The sequence below is a fragment of the Tyto alba genome, unplaced genomic scaffold (genome assembly GCF_018691265.1).
Source record: "Tyto alba isolate M040663 unplaced genomic scaffold, T.alba_DEE_v4.0 Super-Scaffold_8, whole genome shotgun sequence".
Lineage (NCBI taxonomy): Eukaryota > Metazoa > Chordata > Aves > Strigiformes > Tytonidae > Tyto > Tyto alba.
In genome coordinates, this window is record NW_024881329.1 from 23106800 (window position 1) to 23131950 (window position 25151).

At 62.2% G+C, this 25151-nt stretch overlaps 2 protein-coding genes across 2 annotated transcripts in view; both read left to right on the top strand.

Moving 5' to 3' along the window:
* The first annotated feature begins 594 nt into the window (after window positions 1–594).
* NPR1 (natriuretic peptide receptor 1) lies at window positions 595–12922 on the top strand. Its single transcript, XM_042784559.1, has 21 exons — window positions 595–1289; window positions 3493–3692; window positions 4077–4190; window positions 4702–4837; window positions 4974–5065; window positions 5166–5301; window positions 5400–5484; window positions 5588–5708; window positions 5788–5862; window positions 5955–6032; window positions 6138–6242; window positions 6459–6530; window positions 6629–6788; window positions 6876–7031; window positions 8483–8651; window positions 8759–8905; window positions 9561–9753; window positions 9904–10078; window positions 11382–11480; window positions 11574–11665; window positions 12521–12922. The coding sequence occupies exons 1-21, from the start codon at window positions 608–610 to the stop codon at window positions 12581–12583; spliced, it is 3150 nt and encodes a 1049-aa protein (XP_042640493.1). The 5' UTR covers window positions 595–607; the 3' UTR covers window positions 12584–12922.
* Window positions 12923–13939: 1017 nt separating this feature from the next.
* The window catches only part of INTS3 (integrator complex subunit 3), a 42060-nt gene continuing 30848 nt past the window's right edge, over window positions 13940–25151 (top strand). Inside the window, exons 1-5 of the mRNA XM_042784560.1 lie at window positions 13940–14400; window positions 17786–17869; window positions 19007–19090; window positions 24441–24554; window positions 24737–24821. Coding sequence (XP_042640494.1) covers window positions 14305–14400; window positions 17786–17869; window positions 19007–19090; window positions 24441–24554; window positions 24737–24821 — 463 coding nt within the window. The 5' untranslated portion in view covers window positions 13940–14304. The remainder of the gene's footprint in view (window positions 14401–17785; window positions 17870–19006; window positions 19091–24440; window positions 24555–24736; window positions 24822–25151) is intronic.

Sequence of the window (25151 nt, forward strand, 5' to 3'; positions counted from 1 at the left end):
GCCGTGCGCGTCCGCGCACAGCCCCCGGCGCGGCATCTGTCCGCGGTAACCTCCCCGTTACCCCGGCGCTGCCGTGACAGGGGCGCGGGGCAGGATCTCCCACGGCGGGAGGGGACACGAAGTGCCCGAGTCACTCACGGAGCCCCCACGGGGTCGCCCGCAGCCCGGCGAGGTGGGGGGACTCCGTGGGAACGGGATGGGGACCGGGGCCCCACAGGGTGTTCCTTGCCCGCTGATAAGTTTGTCAGGTCTCAGCTCCCCACGGGTGACGATGCCACAGTGGCGGGGGGGGCGGCGGTCAGCGGGCGGAACCCGCGGAACCCGCGACACGCCAGAAACACGCTGTACGGCGCGTCCCGGCGCGCGGCCGGCACCGCAGCCCCCCCACCACCCCGCTTCCCACGGGTGGGGATATCCCCACCCACCACCGGGCGGCCCCATCCTCCATCCCGTTGCTCGGTGGATGCCGTGGGGGCGGGAAGGAAGGAGTTAAGTTCGGTGTGGATGATAACGGCCCTTTGTGTCACCGCGGGGGGGGGGTGGGGGGGGGGGGTGGGAAGGAAGGGCTCAGCCCCTCCGCGGGGGGAAAAGCCACTCTCCGTGGGCGATGTTGGCGGTGCTGGCCGTGCTCTGCGGCGCGGCGACGGTGGCGGCGACGCCGGGGACAACCGCGCTGACATTAGCCGTGGTGTTACCCGAGCGCAACCTCACCTACCCGTGGGCTTGGCCACGAGTGGGGCCGGCGGTGCGTTTAGCCGCCGCCGCCGTCAACGCCCGGCCCGATTTATTACCCGGTTTTACTCTCCGGTGGGTCTTCGGGAGCAGCGAAGACCGTCACGGCGTTTGCTCCGAAATGGCCGCGCCGTTGGCCGCCGTCGACCTCCAGCTCGCCCATCACCCCGCCGCATTTTTGGGACCCGGTTGCGTCTACACGGCGGCACCGGTCGCCCGCTTCACCAGCCACTGGCGGCTTCCACTAGTGACGGCGGGTGCCGAGGCCCACGGCTTCGACGACAAACGAGAGCAATTCGGGTTGACCACCCGCGCCGGTCCCAGCCATCGCAAACTGGGTGAGCTGGGCGTGCAGCTCCATCGGCGTTTCAACTGGACCCGCCGGGCTTTACTGGTTTACTGGGACGAGAAGGTGGACGACCGGCCGTACTTCTTCGCCGCCGAGGGGCTGTACGTCCAGCTGCCCACCCTGCGCAACCTCACCGTCATGGACATCGTCTTCCGCGACGGCGGCAACTTCTCCTTCATCATCCAGGAGATCAAGCAGAAGGGACGCAGTGAGTGCCCCCGGGGAGAGGGGGGACACACACGCACACCCGCCGGCGGTGGGGCGGGGGGGGGGGGGGTGGGTCTGGCCGTGCACCGGTGCGGGGAGGGGGGGACACGGCGCTGGGGAGGGGGGTGCCGGTGCCCTGCGTGGATGGTCACGGCTGTGCGCGGCTCCGCACGGCTCCACGCGGGTGAGCACGGCTGTCCCAGGGTGTGCGCAGCTCCACACAGCTCCACGCGGGTGTGCGCGGGTGTGCACGGCTGTCCTGGGTGTACACGGGTGAGCAGGGGTGTGCACAGCTCCACGCGGGTGTGCACGGCTGTCCCGGGTGTACACGGGTGTGCACGGCTGTCCCAGGGTGTGCACTGCTCCACACATCCCCACACGGGTGTGCACGGCTGTCCTGGGTGTACACGGGTGAGCAGGGGTGTGCACAGCTCCACACGGGTGTGCACGGCTGTCCCGGGTGTGCACAGGTGAGCACGGCTGTCCCAGGGTGTGCGCTGCTCCACACATCCCCACACGGGTGTGCACGGGTGTGCACGGCTGTCCTGGGTGTACACGGGTGAGCAGGGGTGTGCACAGCTCCACACGGGTGTGCACGGCTGTCCTGGGTGTACACGGGTGAGCAGGGGTGTGCACAGCTCCACACGGGTGTGCACGGCTGTCCTGGGTGTACACGGGTGAGCAGGGGTGTGCACAGCTCCACACGGGTGTGCACGGCTGTCCCGGGTGTACACGGGTGAGCACGGCTGTCCCAGGGTGTGCGCTGCTCCACACATCCCCACACGGGTGAGCACGGGTGTGCACGGCTGTCCTGGGTGTACACGGGTGAGCGCGGGTGTGCACGGCTGTCATGGGTGTACACGGCTGAACACGGGTGTGCACAGGTCCACGCGGGTGTACACGGGTGTACACGGGTGTACACGGGTGTGCACAGCTCCGCACGGGTGTACACAGGTGAGCACGGCTGTCCCAGGGTGTGCACAGCTCCACACGGGTGTGCACGGGTGTACACGGCTGTTCCAGGTGTACATGGCTGAGCACAGGTGTGCACAGCTCCTCATGGGTATACACGGGTATACACGGGTGTTCACAGCTCCTCACGGGTATACACAGGTGTACATGGGTGTGCACAGCTCCTCACAGGTGTACGTGGGTGTATACAGCTCCTCACGGGTATACACGGGTGTACACGGGTGTGCACAGCTCCGCACGGGTGTACACGGGTGTACACGGGTGTGCACAGCTCCTCACGGGTATACACAGGTGTACATGGGTGTGCACAGCTCCTCACAGGTGTACGTGGGTGTATACAGCTCCTCACGGGTGTACACGGGTGTACACGGGTGTGCACAGCTCCTCACGGGTGAGCACAGCCTTCCCCAGGTGGCCACAACTCTCCACAGCTCCACGCGGCTGCACGCAGGCATCCTGCACAACCGCACACGCGTGTGCCGCCCCGGCCCCACACCCTGACCCCCCGCACACACGCACCCCCCACCCCACGTCCTGCCCCACTGGGAGCTGCTGAGCGTGGCCGCCTGCCCGGTTCCCCTCCATCTGGGTGGCCCAGCCGGTCCCCGTCCCCGTCCCGGGTGGCACCGGGGCAGTGGGTGCCGGCGCGGCTGGCACTGGGTGGGTGCCTCCCCGGCCTCGCCATCTTGCTGCTTCGCCTCGGTGGGAGCTATTTTGGGACCCCACAGTCCCAGTGGGTGACACGGCTGCGCCCTGTGCTGGGCAGCGCCCCGGGGTCCCGCTGGCACCGCGACCCCGTGCCGAAGGGGGACACCCCCCCCCGCCCTTCCAGCGGGGTCACCACGCCACCGAGATCAATCTCTGCCGGCAATCTGGACCGCAGGGAGGAGGAAACGGAGTCGGGAAAACAGGAAACCTCGGCCTGGCGCCCGCAGCGAAGGGCAAGGGTGGGCGGGTGGGGGGGGGGGGGGGCAGGCAGTGGGGTTTGGGACACCCCCCCCACACACACACCCCCCCCCAGCTCCCTGACATCCCACACGGCCGCCCTCCGCCCGCTCCACGGGCACAACCCACCGCCCGTCCCCTCCCCATTGACTGGGGAGCCTCGGGCTGCTGGGCTGGGGGTTTTGGGGGGTCCACCGTGGGAATTAGAGGCGGGGGTGGGGGGAGTGTGTGTGTGTGGGGGGGGGGGGGTGTCTCGGGGTGCCATGAGCCGTCTCGCCCCCGCGCAGTCGTCTACGTGTGCTGCGCCCCGGAGACGCTGCGGGAGCTGATGCTGCAGGCGGGGCGCGAAGGGTTGACCCGCGGCGACTTTGCCTTCTTCTACATCGACATCTTCGGGGCCAGCCTGCAGGGCAGCCGCTTCCCCGAACCCCAGCGGCCCTGGAAACGGGGGGACCGGCACGACGCCAGCGCCCGACAAGCCTTCGAGGTGAGCCCGGGCACCCACCCACCTGCGCGGATGCACGGGGAGCCCATCCCGTGCGCGCGCGAAGCCCGGCGCCGGGGGGGGGGGGGGGGGCTGCGGTGGGAGGTGGGCGCTGGAGCTGGAGCTGGAGGAGCAGCCCCCCATTTTCCCCCCGCCTCCTGCTCGCTCCCCGCTGCTGGCAACCACCGAGGAGGAAGGAAACGAGATTAATGGCCCCGGGTCCCAGCTCCGGCGCTGCCTGGAGCAGAGGTTATTAATAGGCGCGGCAGAAAGGCACCAACCCCCGCGACCAGTCCGGGACCCCCGGCCCTGAGGAGAGCTGGGAGGGTCCCCGTCCCTGTGGGGTCCAGCCGGCCCCGCTGCCAGCCGCTCCCCCCCTCATCCCAGGCTGTCACCATCATCACCTACAAGGAACCCGAAAACCCCGAGTACCGGCCCTTCCTGGCGCGGCTGAAGGAGGAGGCGCTCGCCCACTTCAACTTCTCCATGAAGGATGGCTTGGTGGGGCACGGGGGGATGGAGCTGGGAAAGCTGGGGGGCACGGGGGTGGGGGGAGAGGGGAGGGAGCTGGGGACAAGGGGACATGGGGACATGGGATGGAGCTGGGGATGTTGAGGGACATGGGATGGAGCTGGGGACAAGGGGACAAGGGGACATGGGATGGAGCTGGGGACAAGGGGATTTGGGGTGGCACTGGAGCTGTTGGGGGACAAGGGGTGGAGCTGGGGATGTTGAGGGACATGGGATGGAGCTGGGGACAAAGGGACATGGGATGGAGCTGGGGACAAGGGGACAAAGGGGACATGGGATGGAGCTGGGGACAAGGGGACAAGGGGATGTGGGATGGAGCTGGGGACAAGGGGACAAAGGGACATGGGATGGAGCTGGGGACAAGGGGACAAGGGGGACATGGGACGGAGCCAGGGGCAGAGGATGGACCTGAGGCTGCTGGGGATGAGTGGACGGGGACCACCAGCTGTGCCCCGTCCCCGAGCCACCTCCGTGTCCCCAGATGAACTTCATCGCGGCCGCCTTCCACGACGGGGTGCTGCTCTACGCCCAGGCCGTCAACGAGACGCTGGAGCGGGGCGGCTCCGTCGCCAACGCCTCGGCCATCACCCGCCAGATGTGGAACCGCACCTTCTACGGTGAGCCCCGGCCTCTCCCCGCCCCACCCGCCCTGCTCCCAGGATGATATTTTAGGATCAGACCCCACACACACACACACCCCCATGGGCTGGGGTTCCCCCCGCCCCACGCCAACCCCTCACCCTCTGTCCCCAGGTGTCACCGGCTTCCTGAAGATCGACGAGAATGGGGACCGGGAGAGCGACTACTCCCTGTGGGACATGGACCCGGTGCGGGGGGACTTCCAGGTGAGCCCCGGCACGGGGGCAGCCGGTCCCACGGGGCAGCCGGGGGCCTCCTCCCACCCGTTTCTTGTGTGTGTCATCCCCCCCCCCGCCCCCTTCCAAGATCGTGGCCAACTACAATGGCACCACCAAGAAGATCCAGATGGTGCCGGGGCGTGAGATCCACTGGCCGGGGAACGTGGTCCCCTCCGACGTCCCCCCCTGCGGCTTTGATAACAGCGACCCGCTGTGCCGCAAAGGTGAGTGGTGTCAGGAGGAGGTGGGGGGGGGGAAAACCCACGAGACCCCCACCCCGAGGCACCCGCCAGCCCCTCACCTCCCTCCTCTCGCTGTGCAGCCAGCCTGTCCACCCTGGAGGTCCTGTCCCTCGTGGTCAGCCTGATCCTCCTGGCCATCACCGTCACCTCCTTCTTCATCTACAGGTGGGGGTGCCAGGGTCGGGGAGGGTGAGCCCCAAAGCTGAGCCGCTGTCCCCGGAGGTGGGGGGACGCACGCAGGGGGTCTCATCCTGCCCTCCCGGCGCAGGAAGCTGCAGCTGGAGAAGGAGCTGGAGGCCGAGCTGTGGCGGATCCGCTGGGAAGACGTGCAGATGAGCAGCTTGGAGAAGCACCTCCGCAGCGCCGGCAGCAAGCTCACCCTCTCCCTGGTGAGCACCCATCCTCATCCCCAGGCGGTGACTTGGGGTGACGGGGTGCCCCGGCTCACCCCATGTCCCTTCCCCCAAGAGGGGCTCCAACTACGGCTCGCTGATGACCACGGAGGGGCAGTTCCAGGTCTACGCCAAGACGGCGTATTACAAGGTACGGGGGCGCGGGAGCAGGGATGGGCACCCACCACCCCGCTGGGCCCCCGTCACCCCACCAGGCACCCACCCCCTTGTGTCTCTTCCCAGGGCAACCTCGTGGCCGTGAAGCACCTCAACCGCAAGCGCATCGAGCTGACGCGCAAGGTCTTGTTCGAGCTGAAGCACGTAGGTGGACCCCAGCTCGGCGCCGCGTGCTGGGGTGGGGGTGCCCAGCCCCATGTCCCCTGGGAAGTGCCACGAACCTGGTCTCACACCCCGCTTCCACCTCAGATGCGGGATGTCCAAAATGAGCATCTGACCCGCTTCATCGGCGCCTGCACCGACCCCCCCAACATCTGCATCCTCACCGAGTACTGCCCACGTGGGAGCCTCCAGGTACCGGTGGGGTCCCGGCTCCCCAGAAGCCATTTGGGGCTGGAGGTTCTCCCCACAGTGCCCATCACCCAGCGTCAGGGCTGCCCAGAGCTGCTCTTCTGGTGCCCAGGGTGGGAGGGAGCCAACCACAGCGGGCAGATGGATGGTGTCCACCCCCCCCCCATCCCGGGCCCATCCACGGTTGGGGGGACAGCAATGTGACCCTCGTGTCCCCAGGATATCTTGGAGAACGAGAGCATCACGCTGGACTGGATGTTCCGCTATTCCCTCACCCATGACATCGTTAAGGTAACGAGCCGGTTCCCACCAGGCACCCAGTTCCCATGGGGGCCTCCGGTTCCCGGGGAGGGGGGACAACCAGGTCCGACCGCCCTCCGCCCTGCCAGGGGATGCAGTTCCTGCACAACGGGGTGATCGTCTCCCACGGGAACCTCAAGTCCTCCAACTGCGTGGTGGACAGCCGCTTCGTGCTGAAGATCACGGACTACGGGCTGGAGAGCTTCCGCGTGGCCCCCGACGGCGAGGACTCCCACGCGCTCTTCGCCAGTGAGCAGCCCCCTCGACCCCCCAAGCCCGGGAGCAGCCCCTGCCCGGGGTCCCTGCCCGCCCTGAGCCCCCTCCCTGGTGTCACAGAGAAGCTGTGGACGGCGCCCGAGCTGCTGCGGATGGAGCTGCCGCCGGCCCGCGGCACGCAGAAGGGCGACGTTTACAGCTTCGGCATCATCCTGCAAGAGATCGCCCTGCGCAACGGCGTCTTCTACGTGGAGGGGATGGACCTGAGCCCCAAAGGTGAGCAGGAGGGCTGAGGTGATGGTGCCAGGGACTTGTTGATGGGTGGTTGGACCAACTGATGGGTGCTTGGACCACCTGATGGGTACTTGGCCCCACTGGTGGGTGCTCAGCCCCTCTGATGGGTGGTTGGACCACCTGATGGGTGCTTGGCCCCACTGGTGGGTGCTTGGCCCCTCTGATGGGTGGTTGGACCACTTGATGGGTTCTTGGCCCCACTGGTGGGTGCTCAGCCCCTCTGATGGGCGGTTGGACCAACTGATGGGTACTTGGCCCCACTGGTGGGTGCTCAGCCCCTCTGATGGGTGGTTGGACCAACTGATGGGTGCTTGGCCCCACTGGTGGGTGCTCAGCCCTTCTGATGGGTGGTTGGACCACTTGATGGGTGCTTGGCCCCACTGGTGGGTGCTCAGCCCCTCTGATGGGTGGTTGGACCAACTGATGGGTGCTTGGCCCCACTGGTGGGTGCCCAACCCCTCTGATGGGTGGTTGGACCAACTGATGGGTGCTTGGCCCCACTGATGGGTGCCCAACCCTTCTGATGGGTGGTTGGACCAACTGATGGGTGCTTGGCCCCACTGGTGGGTGCCCAACCCCTCTGATGGGTGGTTGGACCAACTGATGGGTGCTTGGCCCCACTGGTGGGTGCTCAGCCCTTCTGATGGGTGGTTGGACCAACTGATGGGTGCTTGGCCCCACTGGTGGGTGCTCAGCCCCTCTGATGGGTGGTTGGACCAACTGATGGGTGCTTGGCCCCACTGGTGGGTGCTTGGCCCCTCTGATTGGTGGTTGGACCAACTGATGGGTGCTTAGATCTGATGTGATGGGTGCTTAGCCCTGCTGATGGGTTGTTGGACCTGCTGTGATGGGTTCTTGGTCCAGCTGATGTGTGATTGGATCCACTGGTGGGTGATTGGCCCTGCTGGAGGTTTATTGGACCTGCTGGTGGGTGTTTGAACCAATTGATGGGTGCTTGGACATGCTGCGATGGGTGCTGAGCCCTGCAGATGCATTACTGCACCAGCTGATGAGTGCTTGGACCAGTTGGTGGGTGCTTGGACCAGCTGATGGATGCTTGGATGTGCCGTGATGGGTTCTTGAGCCAGCTAACTGGTCATTGGCCTTACTGATGTGTGGCTGGACCCACTGGTGGGTGCTTGGACCTGCCGATGGGTTTCTGGACCTGCTGGTGGGTGCTTGGACCTGCCGATGGGTTTCTGGACCTGCTGGTGGGTGCTTGGACCAGCTAAAGGGTGATTGAAGCAGCTGATGATGACTGGACTAGATGATGGGTGGTTGGCCTCGCTTGGTGGGTCCTTGGACGTGCTGTGATGGGTGCTTAGACCTACTGATGCATTATTGGACCAGCTGACGAGTGCTTGGACCTGTTGATGGGTGCTTGGACCTGCTGACGGGTGTTTGGACCCGCTAACGGGTGCTCGGCCCCGCAGAGATCATCGAGAGGGTGAAGAGTGGGGAGCGCCCCAGCTTCCGCCCCTCAGCCAACGTGGGGTGCCACATGGAGGAGCTGGGCCAGCTGATGCAGCACTGCTGGGCCGAGGACGTCCTGGAACGCCCCGACTTCAACCAGATCAAGGTCCAGCTCCGCAAGTTCAACAGGTACCTCCACCTCCCCACACCCCCCCCCCCTTCCCCCCCCCGCCCCGTGGATGATGGGTGACCCCGAAAAGGGGTCCCTCGGGTGGGTGCTCACCCTGTGCCTGCAGGGAGAGCAGCAGCAACATCCTGGACAACCTGCTGTCGCGCATGGAGCAGTACGCCAACAACCTGGAGGAGCTGGTGGAGGAGAGAACCCAAGCCTACCTGGAGGAGAAGCGCAAGGCTGAGGCTCTCCTCTACCAGATCCTGCCCCAGTGAGCACCAGGGACACACACACACACACCCCCCCCACCAGCTCTTTGTGCACCCCCTCACTGCTGCGCACCCCAGGGCATCGCGCCCATCCCCTGCCTGCTCCAGGCTGGGGTTCCCCGTGGGAGCCCTGCATGGCTGGAGGTGCTGGAGGGGCTGGGGACCCCAAGGACCTCCACGTGGCTTGGGGCTGGAGACCCCCTGGGGACCCCAAGGGCCCCCGTGTTATTTGGGGCTGGGGGTGCTTGGAAGTGCTGGAGACCCCACGTACCCCCCACGTGGCTTGGGGCTGGGGGGTGTTTGGAGGAACTGGGCCCCCCCCCCCCCCTCCCCGACCCTCCCCAGACTCCTGCATGGCTCAGGGTACCAGAAGGGGCCGGGGATGCCAAGGACCCCCCAGCGTGGTTGAGGTCTGGGGGTGCTTGGAGGGCTGGAGACCCCAAAAGCCCCCTCCCAAGGCTCTGTGGGGTTTGGGGTACCCAAAGGGGCCAGGGATGACCCCAACCCCCACCCCTCTCCCCCCAGTGGCTCAGAGCTGGGGATCCTCAGGGGGCCAGAGACCCCAAGGACCCACACACACACACACACATATGGGAGGGTTTGGGGGGGCTGTGTGTGTGTCCCCCCCTCCCCTCACCCACCCCCTGCACCCCCCAGCTCGGTGGCGGAGCAGCTGAAGCGGGGGGAGACGGTGCAGGCGGAGGCTTTCGACAGCGTCACCATCTACTTCAGCGACATCGTGGGCTTCACGGCGCTGTCGGCCGAGAGCACCCCCATGCAGGTGGTGACGCTCCTCAACGACCTCTACACTTGCTTCGACGCCATCATCGACAACTTCGACGTCTACAAGGTGAGGGCACGCACCGCAGCACGCGCGGGAACACGCTGGGCGCCCCACGGGTGCCGCCGGCCGCCCCCGGGGCCGGTGTCGCACCCATGGCGTGTCCCCGGTGGTGTGTGTGTGTGTGTGTGGGGTGCGTGTGTCCCCTGCCCTCCCCAGGTGGAGACGATCGGGGACGCCTACATGGTGGTGTCGGGGCTGCCGGTGCGCAACGGGAAGCTGCACGCCCGGGAGGTGGCCCGCATGGCCCTGGCGCTGCTGGACGCCGTCCGCTCCTTCCGCATCCGCCACCGGCCGCAGCAGCAGCTCAAGCTGCGCATCGGCATCCACACGGGTCAGGGGGGACGGGGACGGGGATGGGGACGGGGACATGGCATCCACACGGGTCAGGGGGGACGGGGACGGGGATGGGGACGGGGACATGGCATCCCCAGGGGTCAGGGGGGACGGGGACGGGGACATGGCACCCATACGGGTCAGGGGGGATGGGGACGGGGACATGGCACCCATACAGGTCAGGGGGGATGGGGACGGGGATGGGGACGGGGACATGGCATCCCCAGGGGTCAGGGGGGACGGGGAGGGGGACGGGGACATGGCATCCCCAGGGGTCAGGGGGGACAGGGACGGGGACATGGCACCCATACGGGTCAGGGGGGACGGGAATGGGGACGGGGACATGGCATCCCCAGGGGTCAGGGGGGATGGGGACGGGGACATGGCATCCACAGGGGTCAGGGGGGACGGGGACGGGGACAGGGACATGACATCCACAGGGGTCAGGGGGGATGAGGACGGGGATGGGGACAGGGACATGGCATCCACAGGGGTCAGGGGGGACGGGGACGGGGATGGGGATATGGCACCCATACGGGTCAGGGGGGACGGGGACGGGGATGGGGACGGGGACATGGCACCCACACGGGTCAGGGGGGACGGGGACGGGGATGGGGACAGGGACGTGGCACCCACACGGGTCAGGGGGGACGGGGAGGGGGACGGGGACATGGCACCCATACGGGTCAGGGGGGACGGGGACGGGGATGGGGACAGGGACATGGCACCCACATGGGTCAGGGGGACACGGGGATAGGGACAGGGACATGGCATCCCCAGGGGTCAGGGGGGATGGGGATGGGGACAGGGACATGGCATCCACAGGGGTCAGGGGGCATGGGGACGGGGATGGGGACAGGGACATGGCACCCACACGGGTCAGGGGGGACAGGGACGGGGATGGGGACGGGGACATGGCATCCCCAGGGGTCAGGGGGGATGGGGACGGGGACATGGCATCCCCAGGGGTCAGGGGGGACGGGGACGGGGACATGGCATCCACAGGGGTCAGTGGGGACGGGGACGGGGATGGGGATATGGCACCCATACGGGTCAGGGGGGACGGGGACGGGGATGGGGACGGGGACATGGCATCCACAGGGGTCAGTGGGGACGGGGATGGGGACGGGGACATGGCACCCATACGGGTCAGGGGGGATGGGGATGAGGACAGGGATGGGGACAGGGACATGGCACCCCCACATGTCAGCGGGGACGGGGATGGGGACATGGCACCCACACGGGTCAGGGGGGATGGGGACTCGGGGCCATAGCCGGGGGGCTGACCGGGCGTCCCACAGGACCCGTCTGCGCCGGCGTCGTGGGTCTCAAAATGCCCCGGTACTGCCTCTTCGGGGACACGGTGAACACGGCCTCGCGCATGGAGTCCAACGGGGAAGGTGAAGGGTTGGGCCGGGCACCCATGGGTGCTGTCAGGGCTGGGCTGGGCACCCATGGGTGCTGACAGCACCACCTCCCCCCCCCTCCCCCAGCCCTGAAGATCCACATCTCGGCGGTGACCAAGGCGGTGCTGGAGGAGTTTGGCTGCTTCGAGCTGGAGCTGCGGGGTGACGTGGAGATGAAGGTGAGCCCCGGCCCCCCCGAAAGCCCCAGCCCCCCCGTGGCTGCCCCAGTGGGGTTCCCCCCCAGCTGGGTCCCCCCTCTACATCCTCATCCTGCAGCCCAGCCGGGGCAACGAGCACCCCCTGCACCCCAACCCCACTGGGGCAACGCGTCCCTCCCAAACCCTGGTCCTGCTGGGGCGCTGGGCACCCCCCTTGCACCCCAATACTTGGGGCAATTGGCCCCCCCTGCACCCCAACCCTGGAGCAATGGGCACCCCCTGCACCCCAACACCTGGGGCAATGGGAATCCCCTGCACCCCAACCCCTGGGGAACTGGGCACCCCCCTGCACCCCAACACTTGGGGCAATGGGCCCCCCCCTGCACCTCGACCCCTGGGGCAATGGGAACCCCCTGCACCTCAACCCCTGGGGCAATGGGAACCCCCTGCACCCCAACCCCTGGGGAAATGAGCCCCCCTGCACCCCAGCCCTGGGGCAATGGGCACCCCCTGCACCCCAACACTCGGGGCAATGGGAACCCCCTGCACCCCAACACTCAGGGCAATAGACCCCCCCTGCACCCCAACCCCTGGGTCACTGGGCACCCCCTGCACCCCAACACTCAGGGCAATAGACCCCCCCTGCACCCCAACCCCTGGGGCACTGGGCACCCCCTATGCACCCTGACCCCTGGTGCAGTGGACCCCCCCCCGAACCCCAGCCCTTTGGGTACTGGGCACCCCCTGCACCCCAACCCTTGAGTCAATGGGCACCCCACTGCACCTCAACCCTTTGGGCAGTGGTCCCCCCCCTGCACCCCTTTCACCCCACCAGCCCCCCCCGTCTCCCCCCCCCCCCCCCCCTTCTTTCCACAGGGCAAGGGCAAGGTGAGGACGTACTGGCTGCTGGGGGAGCGTGGGAGCAGCACCCGGGGCTGACCCGACCCCCCCCCCCCAAGCAGCACCCAGGGCCCGCGGGGCTGGTCCCGGCAGCACCCCAAGGCCCCCCCCAGGAGGGGCTGGGGCCAGGCGGGGGGGCACTGCCAGCAGCGGGGGGCTGGGTGCACCCCCCAAACTGCACCGTGCTCCACACGCTGAACCCCAACTGCTCCTGCGGGGGGGGGACACACACACACACGGACACCCCAAGCAGTCCCGTGGCCTGACCCCGGCCGGTGGCCGAGATGGAGGGGACACAGGGGGGGACAGCGACTGCCCTGGACCCCGGGTGGGGGTAATTAGAGCTCTAATTTTTGTAATAAAGCTGGTGTGTACGCACTTGCCGTGGGTCTCAGTGGGGTCTCCCTGTCCGTTCCCGCCCCCCCCCCCCCTCCCGCACCCCACATCGGGTGTCCCCCATGCACCCTGGTCGCTCTGGGGCATTGGGGGAGCCCCTGGGGGTTTCCCCCCGAATGGCAGCGACCTCACAGCGGCCCCAGGCCCACTGCAAAGGGAGGGGGGGCTCAGGGGGGGCTTTGCGAGAGGGGGGCACCCCAGGGGGGCTTTTCCGGGGGGGCTCTGTGGGGCCAGAGGAGCCGGGCTAGGGCGGCTGTACAAGGCGGGGCGGGCAGGGGGCTGGGGGGGCCCGCGGGAGCTGCCCAAGGGGGGAGGTTTGGGGGGGTCTGAGATTACCGGCGGGTTCCCGGCCGTGCCCGACTCGGGGGTGTACCCGGGGGGTCCCGGCCCCGCATGTCCCGGGGGGGTCCCGGGTGTTCCGTTGGGGACCCCCACGCACCCGGCGCCTCCAGCAGCGGGAGGGCGGAGCGTCCACCCGGGCCAGGCCCCGCCCCCGCCTCTCCATTGGCCGATCAGCCCGGAGCGGCCCCGCCCCTCCAGCCGGCTCCCCGCGCTGTCACTCCGAGCCCTCTCCCTGCTGCCATTGGCCAGAGGCCGGCAGGGGGGGCGGGGGCTTCCGGCCGCCGCGCTCTTCCTCTTCCCCCCGGGCCCTCCCGTCCCTCTCCCAGTGACTTCCGGTCGGCGGCGCTGGGAGGGGGGTGCGGAGCCGCCGCTCCCCTCCCCCCGGCACCGAGACCCCCCCCCCCGCCGCCCGGCGGAACCCCCCACCTCCCCCCCGGCCCCGGCGGCAGCCGCAGCGCTCGCCCTTGCCCCGCCTCGCACCGCGCCGGGGGACCTGTCACCCCCCCCCCTCTTCCCCCGAGACCCCCCCCCCCCTCACCACAGGCCTCCCCTGGGGGGGTTCCCTGCCCGCGCAGGCCTCCTCTCTGGCACGGCTGACAGGAACCCCCCTCCCCACCCCGGGACCCCCCTTCCCCGCAGCTCCCCTCCCATAGGGCCCCCCATTAACACGGCCCTCCCCCCCCCCCCCCCCCCCGCACAGCGGCAGGCCCCAGGCCTGCCCTGTAGTCAAAGAGCAGCCCTCCACCCCCCCCCACCCCGTATCCCCCTCCCCGACCGGGGTGAAGCCCCTGAGGAGCAGGCAGGGGTGTTCCCATCCCCTCCACCCCATTGCACGAGTGGGGGGGGGGGTGCTCCGCAGGGGGTGGTATTTCCTATTTCCCATTAACATCCCCCCCCCCCCCCCCGCTGTCCTCCCACGAGGAAGAGCTGGGTGGGAGGGAGGGATAGTCCAGCAAAAAGGGGGGGGCTCCTCTCAGGCCAAGCCCCCTGGATAGGGGCTGCCTAACCCCCCCCCCCCCGTCATGGAGATGCAGAAGGGGAAGGGGGGAACAGCAGGAGGAGGAGGAGGGAAGTTGCTGGTCTCCACTCTTCTGGATGCCAAGGATGAGTTGGAGGAGGTAGGTGCCTGGGGGCTGGGGGCAGGGGGGCTCCAGGGGGTGGGGTGCGGGCAGGGTGGCACACGCCGCTCCCCTCGCCCGTCCCTGCGCGGGGAGGGGGCTCACCAAACAAAAACCACCTCCCAAGCGGGGTCTCCCTGCCCTCCTCGCCCCGGCTGCGCTCCTCTAGGTTATGGAGTGGGATCCCCGAAGCCTGCTACGCGCCTGAGCACCGACAGAACTCATCTGGGAAACTTCCTGCCCTGTGTTCGCCAGGCCCCAAAATTACACAGCTCTGTCCCGCTTCCCATCGAGCTTTTCCTCCTGCACGGGGAAAAGAGAGCAGGTTCTCGCAAGTGGGGAAGGTTTGGGGTCTCCCCAGGACAACTGGGGTCTGCTCCTGGTGCGGAGGAGCCGTGGAAGAGCCAGTAGCCCAGGGAACCCGGGTGAGGGGGACACGTTGCTCAGGCCCTGATTTACACCTGACACCACAGGGGCAAGTCGGCGAGTGTTCAGGGATCATCCCAAAGCTGGTGTAGGGCCAGCTTCCCTGGTGCCACGGGGGTGGCGGGGCTCTCGTGAACTGCTAGGCTCGTGGGAGAGACTGGTTATTTATCCTGTGGTGGAAACGAATGTATCTGGGGCTCGTGAAATGGTGCAGACAGAAAAACAACGACAAAAAAAAATCACGCTGGATTCCAGTTGCAGGAGAAAAACAGGGTGGTAACTGGAATGACTGGGTCTCAAGGTCTGGAAACTGTCCTTTGCCATTTGGAGTGTATTTATATTTCTTCAAAGCACTTGTCGGTCCCCGTGTGTGTTTTGGGTCCTGTCCAGGTCTGGACAGAACGTTCCCAGCTTTGGACCCGTGCAACTCGGCGAGCCTGGCATGGCGGGAGCTTTGGTTGGGCTTGAAAAGCAACTCCAGGCTACCGAAGCGGGTCTCCTGGGGTCCAGGTCGCTCCCAGCTGGATCTTTCCCCAAGAACATGGGGTCTGGGAAGGAGCCGAATCAACGAGGGCGGTGGAGCTCGGGTTTGGTGATGGTGATGGATCTGGGCAAACGCAGGTACCAGAAGAAGACTTTCTGGAGACAAGCCTTGCTTAACTGGCAAGCCTTCCTCCCGTCCCTCTTAAACCCCTGGAAAGCAGCACTTTTGACTAAAAGCCCAGTCAGTTGGAAGAAACTGGTTCAGGCACTAATTATACTCCTGAGCGCTGATGGATTTACTGTCACAAGTTTCGTGTTTCTTGAGTTAAAGACTCCAACAAGCAGGAAACGGAGTGTACACAGGAAAACCGTGCGTGATTGTTGCACATCAAGTTTTCACAGTAAACACGCCGCCATGCTTAAGGAAAAACCTTCTCCAGTCTTTCCCTTTGGCATTTTTCGAAGCTCCTGATGGCAGTAAGTTGAACACGTCTGTTTTGGGGAAGAAAGAGGTGATCGGAAGGACTGGAGCTTGTAAAAATATATCTCATACCAGGTGGTAAGGAAATCATTGTCCTGTTCTGCTGTGGGTTTTGGTGGAGGCAGCAGAGCCTCGATGTGAACGGTTGAACTTGCCCAAAGGGGGAAATACTGTTTTCAAATAGCCTCCGTTCCTGGCCCTCGCGAGCTGGTACGTCTCCCCTTTATCTCGAGAAGGGAATACCAAACCCTGATCCTGCAAGTCTGTCAGCAAGTCTCAGATCAAAGACATTACTTGACGCTGAACTTCCTTGCAAAGCTCTTCTGGTGGTTCATTGGCTGCATTATCTGCCAACAAGTTGTCTTATTTCTCACTGGGATTTTGCTAACTCTGTTTTTCAGCCGCTGGATCTTGTCCTCCCTTTCAAATAATTCATCTGCTTTAGATTTGAGATTTTCATGGGTTTTGCCCCATTGCTCTTTCATAATGCCATCGCTCGGCCTGGAACAAAGCCGGCTTCACAAAGGCATTATCTCTGCATTACTGACCAGTACATCTTCTTTCATATTGCCTTGGAGTGGAGAACTGTTGACCTCTTTCTCAATAGCTTCTTCACTGCAGCCCCTTTGATATGCAAAGGAGTCGCTAATCAGTTCCATAATCAGTGTGGTGTGTTTGCATTTTAATCAAGAAGTGACTGTGTAGAAATAACCTTCTTGTAACTTGCTTATTGCCTGTCTTAGGCTGCGTTTGCCGCTTTTCCCTGGTGCAAACAGGTCACCGCTCCATTAACCGTAGGCTCCAAGGAAACTCCAGGGAAGCGAGACCTCGTTTTGCCGGCAGCCGGGGACCCTCGAGTCGCTGCTGTGGCTGAAACGGTCCAGTTGAATCCACAGCTCTTGGTGGGGAAGTGGTGGCACCGGTGAAGAAGGCAGGGCACACCTCCCTCGCACGGCAACAGAGCTGTTTATGGGGAGTTTAATTCAGAGCAACGTCTCGTCCTGCAAGGCGTAGAGCGAGACCCCGGCGTTAAAGGAGCCACTGTTGTGCTGACAGCCAACAACCCGGATCTCCGCCTGGGGCTCTTGGGTGTCATCGCTGCTGTGAGAGCACGTGGTGGGTCCGTGTGGCCCTTCTGTCCCCGTCCCCGAGATGGCACCGCGAGGTGGGGAGAGGCTGCGGCTTGCCCGGAGTCACACGGCTCTGCTTTACCCCGCGCCAGGGGCAAGACACCAGCTAACACCAGTGCCCAGCCCGCCGGGCAGGAGAAACCATTTCTGTGTGGGACTTCTCACGCCCTCCGTGAAGAGGGGACAACTCTCATTTCTCTTGAGTTGAGTGGAAGCCTTGGCCGTTTGCTTCTCCAGTATTTTCATGCTCTTGTAACTTCCCAGTCCTGACTTCGTGGCCCTTCCTGTCACTTCATCCCTCGGGGTGCTTGCATGCAAACATCTGCTCCTGCTGTTTATTCTCAGCCAGCAGTTGCTCGGATGGTAAGTGATGAGAACAGAAGGTTTCCGGGCTGCTGCCCCGCAGCCCAGGGTTCTCACGCTGCGGGATGACGGGCTCTGCCGGGGGCAGCTCATCATCTTGGGGTACAGCTCCGCTCTCGGGGCGAGGAGTGACCGCCCTGCCTCACCTTCAGCCTTTGCACCGCTGCGTCTTGGCCTCATATCAAAGCAACATCGGTATTGGTAGGGCTAAATAAGCACGCATTTACTTTTTGGCTCTTTGAGCGGTGTGAGGAGAGTATTTAAAACCCTAAACCTGTGAATAAATAAACATTGATGAAGCGGTCGCTTCTCCAGCTGGCAGGAGGTCCGGAGCCTTGACATGAGCCCAGAGCGGCTGTTGCGTCGCTGGCTGGTTTTTTTTGTTCATTCAGGTGTTTGGGTGGGGGGTCGAAGCAGCCGCTGCTGGATCTTGTCTTGGCGAGGATGCGCTTGGTGTATTGGTCCTTGCAAGTTTGTGATGTTCAGCTTTTCTCTCTTTCAGAGACTAGAAAGGTGCGTGGGCATCGTGACTTCGCTAACCAACGGGCTGTCGGAGAGGGAAGCTAACGATGCCCTCAATGCTCACGTAAGTGTCATCTTGAGAGATGAGAAATCCCGCCTGGACGAAATAATCCGTGGTGTATTGTACCTGCACGGATCTCTTGTCTGAGGGAACGGGCGCCCAAGCTATCAGCAAGGCACAAAGAGCAGGCAGAGACGGAGCGGCCGGGGAATGGAGCCTGCCGTGCTCTCGTGGCTCTCAGCCTGTCAAGGATTCCCAGAGCCATTACAGTTAAAAGACAAAACAACCTCGTGGCTTTCGTCCTTGTCTAATCACCTATTTGGAAGCCGACCTGCAGCGCCATTTCTTGCTGAAAATCTGGCTGAGTGTGTTTCTCTCCCGGCACACGAGTGCTCTGCACGCGTGCGCGCACGCAGGAGCCCGTCGCTGTGCGCGTGCTGCTGGTGTTTGTGTTTCTCGTGTATTTTTGTACTCCTGCGCTGCTCAGATCAGCTTTTTTTTGGCCTCCAAACAGCCAGACTCCAGACCACTGGAAAGGGCAGGTTCGGGCGTTCTGTTGAGGGATGGAGCATTTATTTCTAACTCTGCGTAGTCTTAAAATACTTGCCAGCAAGCTGCACATGTTACCGTATAAGGAAAACTGTCGTGTGACATGTTAATGGGCTCTCAGACATATTGGTTGCATTTTTTTCCTCCCCAGAACACCTTGGGCTGTTGGAGTCAATGGTACAGAGTTGCCTTCCCTTAATGGGAAAAGGTTGGCAACGCAGGCTGGATTTCAGGGCTCTGAAGCTCATGAAGTGCTCTCGACTTGGACAAAAGGTTGTAGAAAAGTCAGTAAGAGGAGCTTGGGCAGGTCCCCGGCCCTCGGGGATCTGCTGCTCTTCTTGTCTGGGGGTTGTTGCCCCTCAGTAACAAGAGATCCTGAAGTGGTGCAACGAAAATCACTGGAAGGCTCTCAGTGCCAAGCGGTTTGCACCAGCATTAACTTTGCAACGAGGTGCAAATACAGCAGAGCCCTGTATGCTTTCTATATTCCCTTGTGACCCTGCTCTGAATTCCTCGTGGGCTGCTGGGTGCTCCGTTGACCACCCATTTAGTGAGCTTGAGAGGGGTTTCCTTCTCCTCTTGCTTTACTGACCTTCCTCTAACATCCCCTCTCACCTGCTCACCGATGCCCCTTGCATTTTTCTCTCTCAGATCTGTAAAGGAACCCCCCAGCATGAGGAGATCTGCCTGGGTCTTTTCACTCTGGTCTTAACCGAACCTGCTCAGGCACAGAAGGTAAGGCACGCCTGCGCCCGTCGGCTTGTCCACGAGAGGTTTTGCTTTCCAGGCAGCTGGAGGTTTGGAGCTGTGGAAGTTTTGGGTGCCGTGCAGGCGTCGGAAGGCGCCTGGCTGGAACCCTCAGCGCCGAGCAGTGTTTATTGTAGCAGGGCAGTGACTTTGCTCGCGCCGTTCCTGGTTTTGCTGCGTCCACGCGGCACAGGGTCTGCAGCAGCTGCTGCTCAGGGGAATGCAGAGGCTGCCACCAGCAAAGGGAGCTGGGCTGGGTTCTTTCACAGCCCTAGAATGAATTGTTTTTCACTGCGGGAGACGAGTACTGGTTCTTCAAGAAACTGTAAGGCCTTTCCCAGTTTCTGCCTTGTTTGTGGAGGCCCAGTTTTGCCCGCTGGAAGCGAGATGTAGAAGCCAGAAATAATCACCTAGACTCTAGAGGGGGAACCTGTTCAATTCCTAGAGAAAACTGCTTTTTTAGCAGTCCACCTCTTGATTTCACAGACCGGATTTAATTTTGAAATAACTCTTTTTAACGGTGTTGTAAACTGTGATTTTAAAAATTGTCGTTACTCACCTACAGGAAGATGGATGTTTTGTATTCTAAAGATCTTGGATGCGGATTTGGCACTGGGGCACTCAGGGAGGGAGTTGAAAATGATGTTTTGTTATAGAAACCAGACCTGTTTGTAGCAGCTACAAGGCAAAACAAAAGCAGTGGTGGAAGGGCCAGGCGTGGCGAGCGATACCTGGGGGGTCCTTGTTTGGCTGCATTTCAGTTAATAGGTGTCACACAGAATTTGAAAGGGTTGAAGTGGCCTCTTGAAGTCGGCAGGGTCTGCCGCGAGCGCGGCTGAGTGGCGTGCCATTAGGGATGCTCTGTCAATCCCGGCGCTGCGCTGGACCGAAGGTGACTCATTCAATATTCTCTCTTGATTTAATCGCCGCTATGAGGGCAGAGCTCTCTCCACCAAAGCAACAGATCTGCGGTAGCTCCCGGAACTCATAGCTGCCTTGGCATTGCTAGATGGGAACGGTCCTTGTCAATGAAGGTACAGCTCCATTCTTAAGAAATCACCTCTTGAAAGCAAAACATGCTTCCTCGGGGACTCTTTAGGCCTGGCTGCTTACAGGGCTGGTGCGCATCGGATTTCTCTTTGGTTAGATGGCTGTGTTTTGCTCGGTCTCTTTGTTGCCTTGAGGCCTTCCCAAATCCCGACCGCGGAGTCCCCAGCCCCGCTGTCCTTCAGCTCTGGCCTGATGCTGCCCCGTGCGCTGAGCACAAGATTTGTAAACCTGGAGAGGCTGAATCCAGCCGAGGCTCGGAGCACCGCTGAACGCGCTCTTGTTTCCCAGACACCGCGGGAGCCAAAGAGTATTTCTAGTTGCTGACTAGCAGCGCCCTCCGGGATGGTCTTCCAGAGGGGGAACCTCTTCCACGTGGAATAAAATGTTTTTGTTCCCTCTAGGATGTGGTGGATCACAGCTGGGGGTGTGGTGGGGAGTATCCGGACACCGTTAACTGAGCATATGGCTGGTGGGGCAGGTGCTTCTATAAGCTGGAAGCAAAGGTTGAGTGAGTCCGGCGTGCTCCGTCTGCACGGCCATCCCACACGAGGGGCCGAGAGAAACCTGCCCGGCACATTCCCTTCGGGGGTCTCCTGGAAAAGGGGGAGCGAGGGGGGTGAGCAGACGGGCTCCCGTGCGACCGAGCTGCTGACACTCACTGACGCCGTCTCTCCGAGACAGCAGGCTGGGGCTTTGCTGCTCATGGCCGTGTTAATTAGAGGTGGCTGGTCCTCCTGCTCTTGTCAGATCTGCTCTTTGGGAGCACGTTACTTTTCTTAGGGAGTAATTGGATCTGCCACTCTGCTGGGCTCTGATGTCATCTGTTGCTGCCACCTGCCCTGTGTCCAGACAGCAAGACAGGAAGCCAGGCGATGATTTTCTGCCAGGCTTTGGGCCTGAGTTACTCTTTGCCTTTGCTCCCTGCTTATAAAGAGGGGCTAACGCTTGCCTGACTGGTAAGGCATCTTGCGAGACTCTCTCAGGAGCTCTGAAATCATCACACCAAGGGCAGAGTCTTGCTCATCCTCCAGCAAGAAGCCCCCGGGTCCAGGACGCTCAGCGCAGCCAGCCCCGGTCGCCTGCAGTGACCATTCCCACATCGAGTCACGGGTGAAGATTTGCAACCCTGGGTAGCAGCACGGGAGCTTCGAACCCAGCGAGGCTGGTGTGGAAGTGGTACTGCTCTGAATCAAGCATACCCCCCCACAGGGCTTCACCATCTTCCTCTTCATGGACCTTTTGTTTTGCCAAAAAGAAAAAAAAAAAAGCGATTGTAGCTGGCTGTGTTTGCATTGAAGGGTATTTTAGTGCGTGTTGCCCTAGAAGCCACGCAGGGGGTTGCAGCGCGTGCTCCGGTCCCAGCACGCTAGCAGAGGCATTTCATGCCATCTGCTTGTTCATCTTGTATTTCTGTGGTGGATGTCTGTCCCCGGCGTGCGGCTCCGGCTCATCTGGCACCGTGGCCTCACCGTCCCCCACCTGCCTTTGGGGAGGGGAGGTGGAGGTACCCCCCCTCTTCCTCCTGGAGAGGCTGTTTAAAGCACATCCCCCTTTCTTTTTGGAAGGGGGCTTGAGCTGCCCCGTCCCCTCACTGATCAATTAAAGAAATGGTGGCACAGCCCTCCCCTTGCCGCCGCGGAGGATCGGCTGAAGCACGCAGGTCTCCTCCTCTCTCTTTGTTGCCTTGACATTCCAGCCAGGAGCGATTAGCTGTGCTAAACTTGTCCAGCTGTGAGGAGGGACACTTGACCGCCTTCAAATATCAAAGTGACAGCAACTGATCCGTCAGGTCTCCCTCCTCCGCCTGGCACCTCTCACTTTAATTAACAGTTTGCTCCGGGATCAGAGTGCACGGAGCCCTCCCCGCAGATGAGCACAGCGCTTCCCTGACATCTCCTCCCGGCGTCTGTCCGCCGTGTGCCTCTTCTGCCTTGGTGCTGGGAGGGAGGGGGCCTCTCTCCTCCACTCAGGAGCTGTTTTCTTTTATTTTTTTCTGCTCCCCTCATTTAAAGGGAACATTTATCATTTGTTCCTTCCCGTTAATTAAACGGCCTGTGCGAGGTGGCGGCTCCAATCTGCCGAGAGCGGGGAGGAGACGATGGATTGTTTGCAGCCTTGGCAATAATCAAGAAATTCAGGTTCTTTCCCCACCCCCCCCCTTCGCTGCTGGAGCCCTGAAGATTTTCTCCAATCTCCTTTGGATTATTGCTACCAGCCTTGTGCCAGAGGCTGTTAGGCAGGGGTCCAGTCTGACCAGTCTAAGCAACCAGTTGGTGACATGCCATACTGCCACGACCCTGATAAAATGGGACTTGTTCCCCTCTGGCCAGTTGTGCTTTGGGCCAAGGATCAGCAGCATCATAGTTGCAGTTCGGGTTCTGTTTTTCTGCTGTGTTTGCTTATGGGATTTGAGGAAGTACACAGTAAGCAAGGTGAAGAGCTGCCAAACTTCCCTAGGTCCTAGGGTTATGGTGTCCTTCCTTCTGGGGCTGAAATACTCAATCAGAAATAAAGCCCTTGGAGTGTTTCTTCTAGCTGTTCTTTCCAGTCTTTCTCCTGAGGATGTTGCTAGAATCAGCCCAGCTGGTCAGGAACTGAGCCACGCTGTCAGGGCCGTATCACAGGACCTCTTGGTGGCTTTAAATGCAGTTGTGGACGCTGCACCTAGCACGTGTCTGGCAGAAAAGCAAAGCCTAGATGTTTCATCCAAAAAGCTCTGAATTCTTTGAACAGAGAAGAAGCTACTGACCACCTAGAAAAGCTACAAAGATGAAAAATGTTCATCTCGTTGCTGTTCCTAAGGGTGCAGAAACGCACCTGCCTGAGAGGGAAGTGCCAGCGGCGATGGGTGTTTGTAATTCTGTCATCAAGCACGGGAGGTAGGATCCAGGCAGGGCAGGGACCTGACAACACCAGCGTTTTCCAAACAAAGTAAAAGCTTTGTTAGAGTCTGGGTAGACCACAGGGGAACTGGCATCCCGCGTGCTCCCTGGCTGTCTGGGGCCCGGATCAGCTTTATCCCCTGCATTTTCCCGTTGGGGTGATGTATGTGTTTCTTTTTTTGAAGCTGATGCAGCGGAGGGAGATGTTGGACATTCCTGACCAGGTAGCCCTCTGCAAGGAGACTCTGAGTCTGGCTCTGCTTTCTGGGTATTCATTTAGCATTTCAAAAGCAATTAAAGGTTCCAAAGAGTCTATGTCTCTTGGATTCAATTTTTTTTTGTTTGGGATTTATATATATATATATATACACACGTTTTTTTACACAGTCTATATGAAAGGGATGGAGAAAGTCTGAGCATGGGGAGTCTAATCAAAGAGATCTTTTGAGGCCTCATTAACTCTCTAAAGGAGGATGCAGAGACCAGACCCTGCTCTCTGGAATATCATGACATTTACTGGCACAAATTAACATTCATGCAGAACCACTTAGCAAATTGCTTCCTAATCACCCTCCACCCCCTGCTGTCCTGACCAGAGGGGAAGGGAGAGCCAGCACCTTTGCTCTCTGGCTGGCGTTTTGTCTGGCTGCTGGTGGCAGATGAGAGTGGAGAAAGTCCTTCCTTTCCCTGTGATAGTTCCCTTTCCCAGTAGCACAGCCCCGCCAAATCTGCCGGTTGGGATTGCGGGCAGGATGTCTGGATTTCTAACCCGAAACAGGCCAACACGGTGGCATGGTTTTGAGCCAGACTGTCTCCAAATTCAGCTCTGTCTGACCACGGAAGCCGTGGGTGAGCAGGAGCGGGGGGGGGGGTGGGGACGATGCGTCTCTGCTCCTGCACCCCCATGGAGCTCCCGTGCAGCCGTGTCGAACCAGCATCGCGTCGGAGTGACCCCAAACCCTGCGGGCAGCTGCGGCGCGGTTCCAGTTGTCGCTGGTGCCAGGGAGACTGGAGCAGAGCGGGGCTTAAGCGGTCTGGGTGTGCCTGGTTATTAACTGATCCTTCCCGAAGGACTGTCTTTTCTCCCCGGAGCTGTGGCAGGGCGGGGGGAAGGCTGGGATGGGGGCACAGGGACACCCGACGGGGTCTGTTCTGGAGTGAGAAACCTTTAGCTCCTGGGGCTGAATCCAGTGAATCCAGCTGTCAGTTTATAACACCCCAGAGGATTAATGGCTCTCCGTGCCTGGCTACCAATTCAGGTCACCCCATGGGAATCTGCCTGCCTTGATGTTCTTTCCTTGAGAATTGTTTATTTGCTGTTATCTGCTCAGGTTTGATAAAAACCATTGTATGTTTTCCGTTACGGTCCTTCCTCTGTAACCACCTCCCTCTCTTCTCTGCTCCAGTGCTACCGGGACTTGGCCCTGGTGAGCCGAGATGGCATGAACATCGTTCTCAACAAGATCAACCATATTCTCATGGAGAGGTACTTGAAGCTGCAGGACACTTGTCGGACCCAGGTGAGAAGGTTTTCTCCTCGGAATCGCCCCTTTCACACCAGCCAGCCAGAGGATGAGTTGGAGGGCTTGGGGGGCAGTCGGTACCGGTGGAGCTCCTTTGCTTCGTGTTAAGGACCCACCTTAGGAAGGGAAACGTGGGGGAGGCTGTGGCAAAACCTGTGCTGATCTCTCCCTCTGCCCAGCTGGTGTGGTTGCTGCGGGAGCTGGTGAAGAGCGGGGTGCTCGGTGCAGATGGTGTCTGCATGACCTTCATGAAGCAGATTGCGGGTGAGTTGTGCCACGGGAGCGAGGGGACCGCTGCCTGCAGCCCCCCACCCCCCCCCCCCCCCCACCCCCCCTGCTCGTGCCAGCGGGCTGGGCGCTGTCGAGGTGCCAGGGCTGACTCGTGGCGCACTGCGCTTGACGTCAGAGCCAGAGCCGCCGTGCAGCCAGGTCCGGACAGGCTTCCCCAGTGTCTGTACCCAGCTGGCAGGCGCCGAGCCTGCCCCAACCTGTCTGGTGAGGAAATCTCCCCGGGAAGGATGGAGCAGGGGATAAACCTTCAAGGGCCTGTTGCTCCCAACAGCGTCTACGAGGGGTGAATCACAGAGAGAGCCA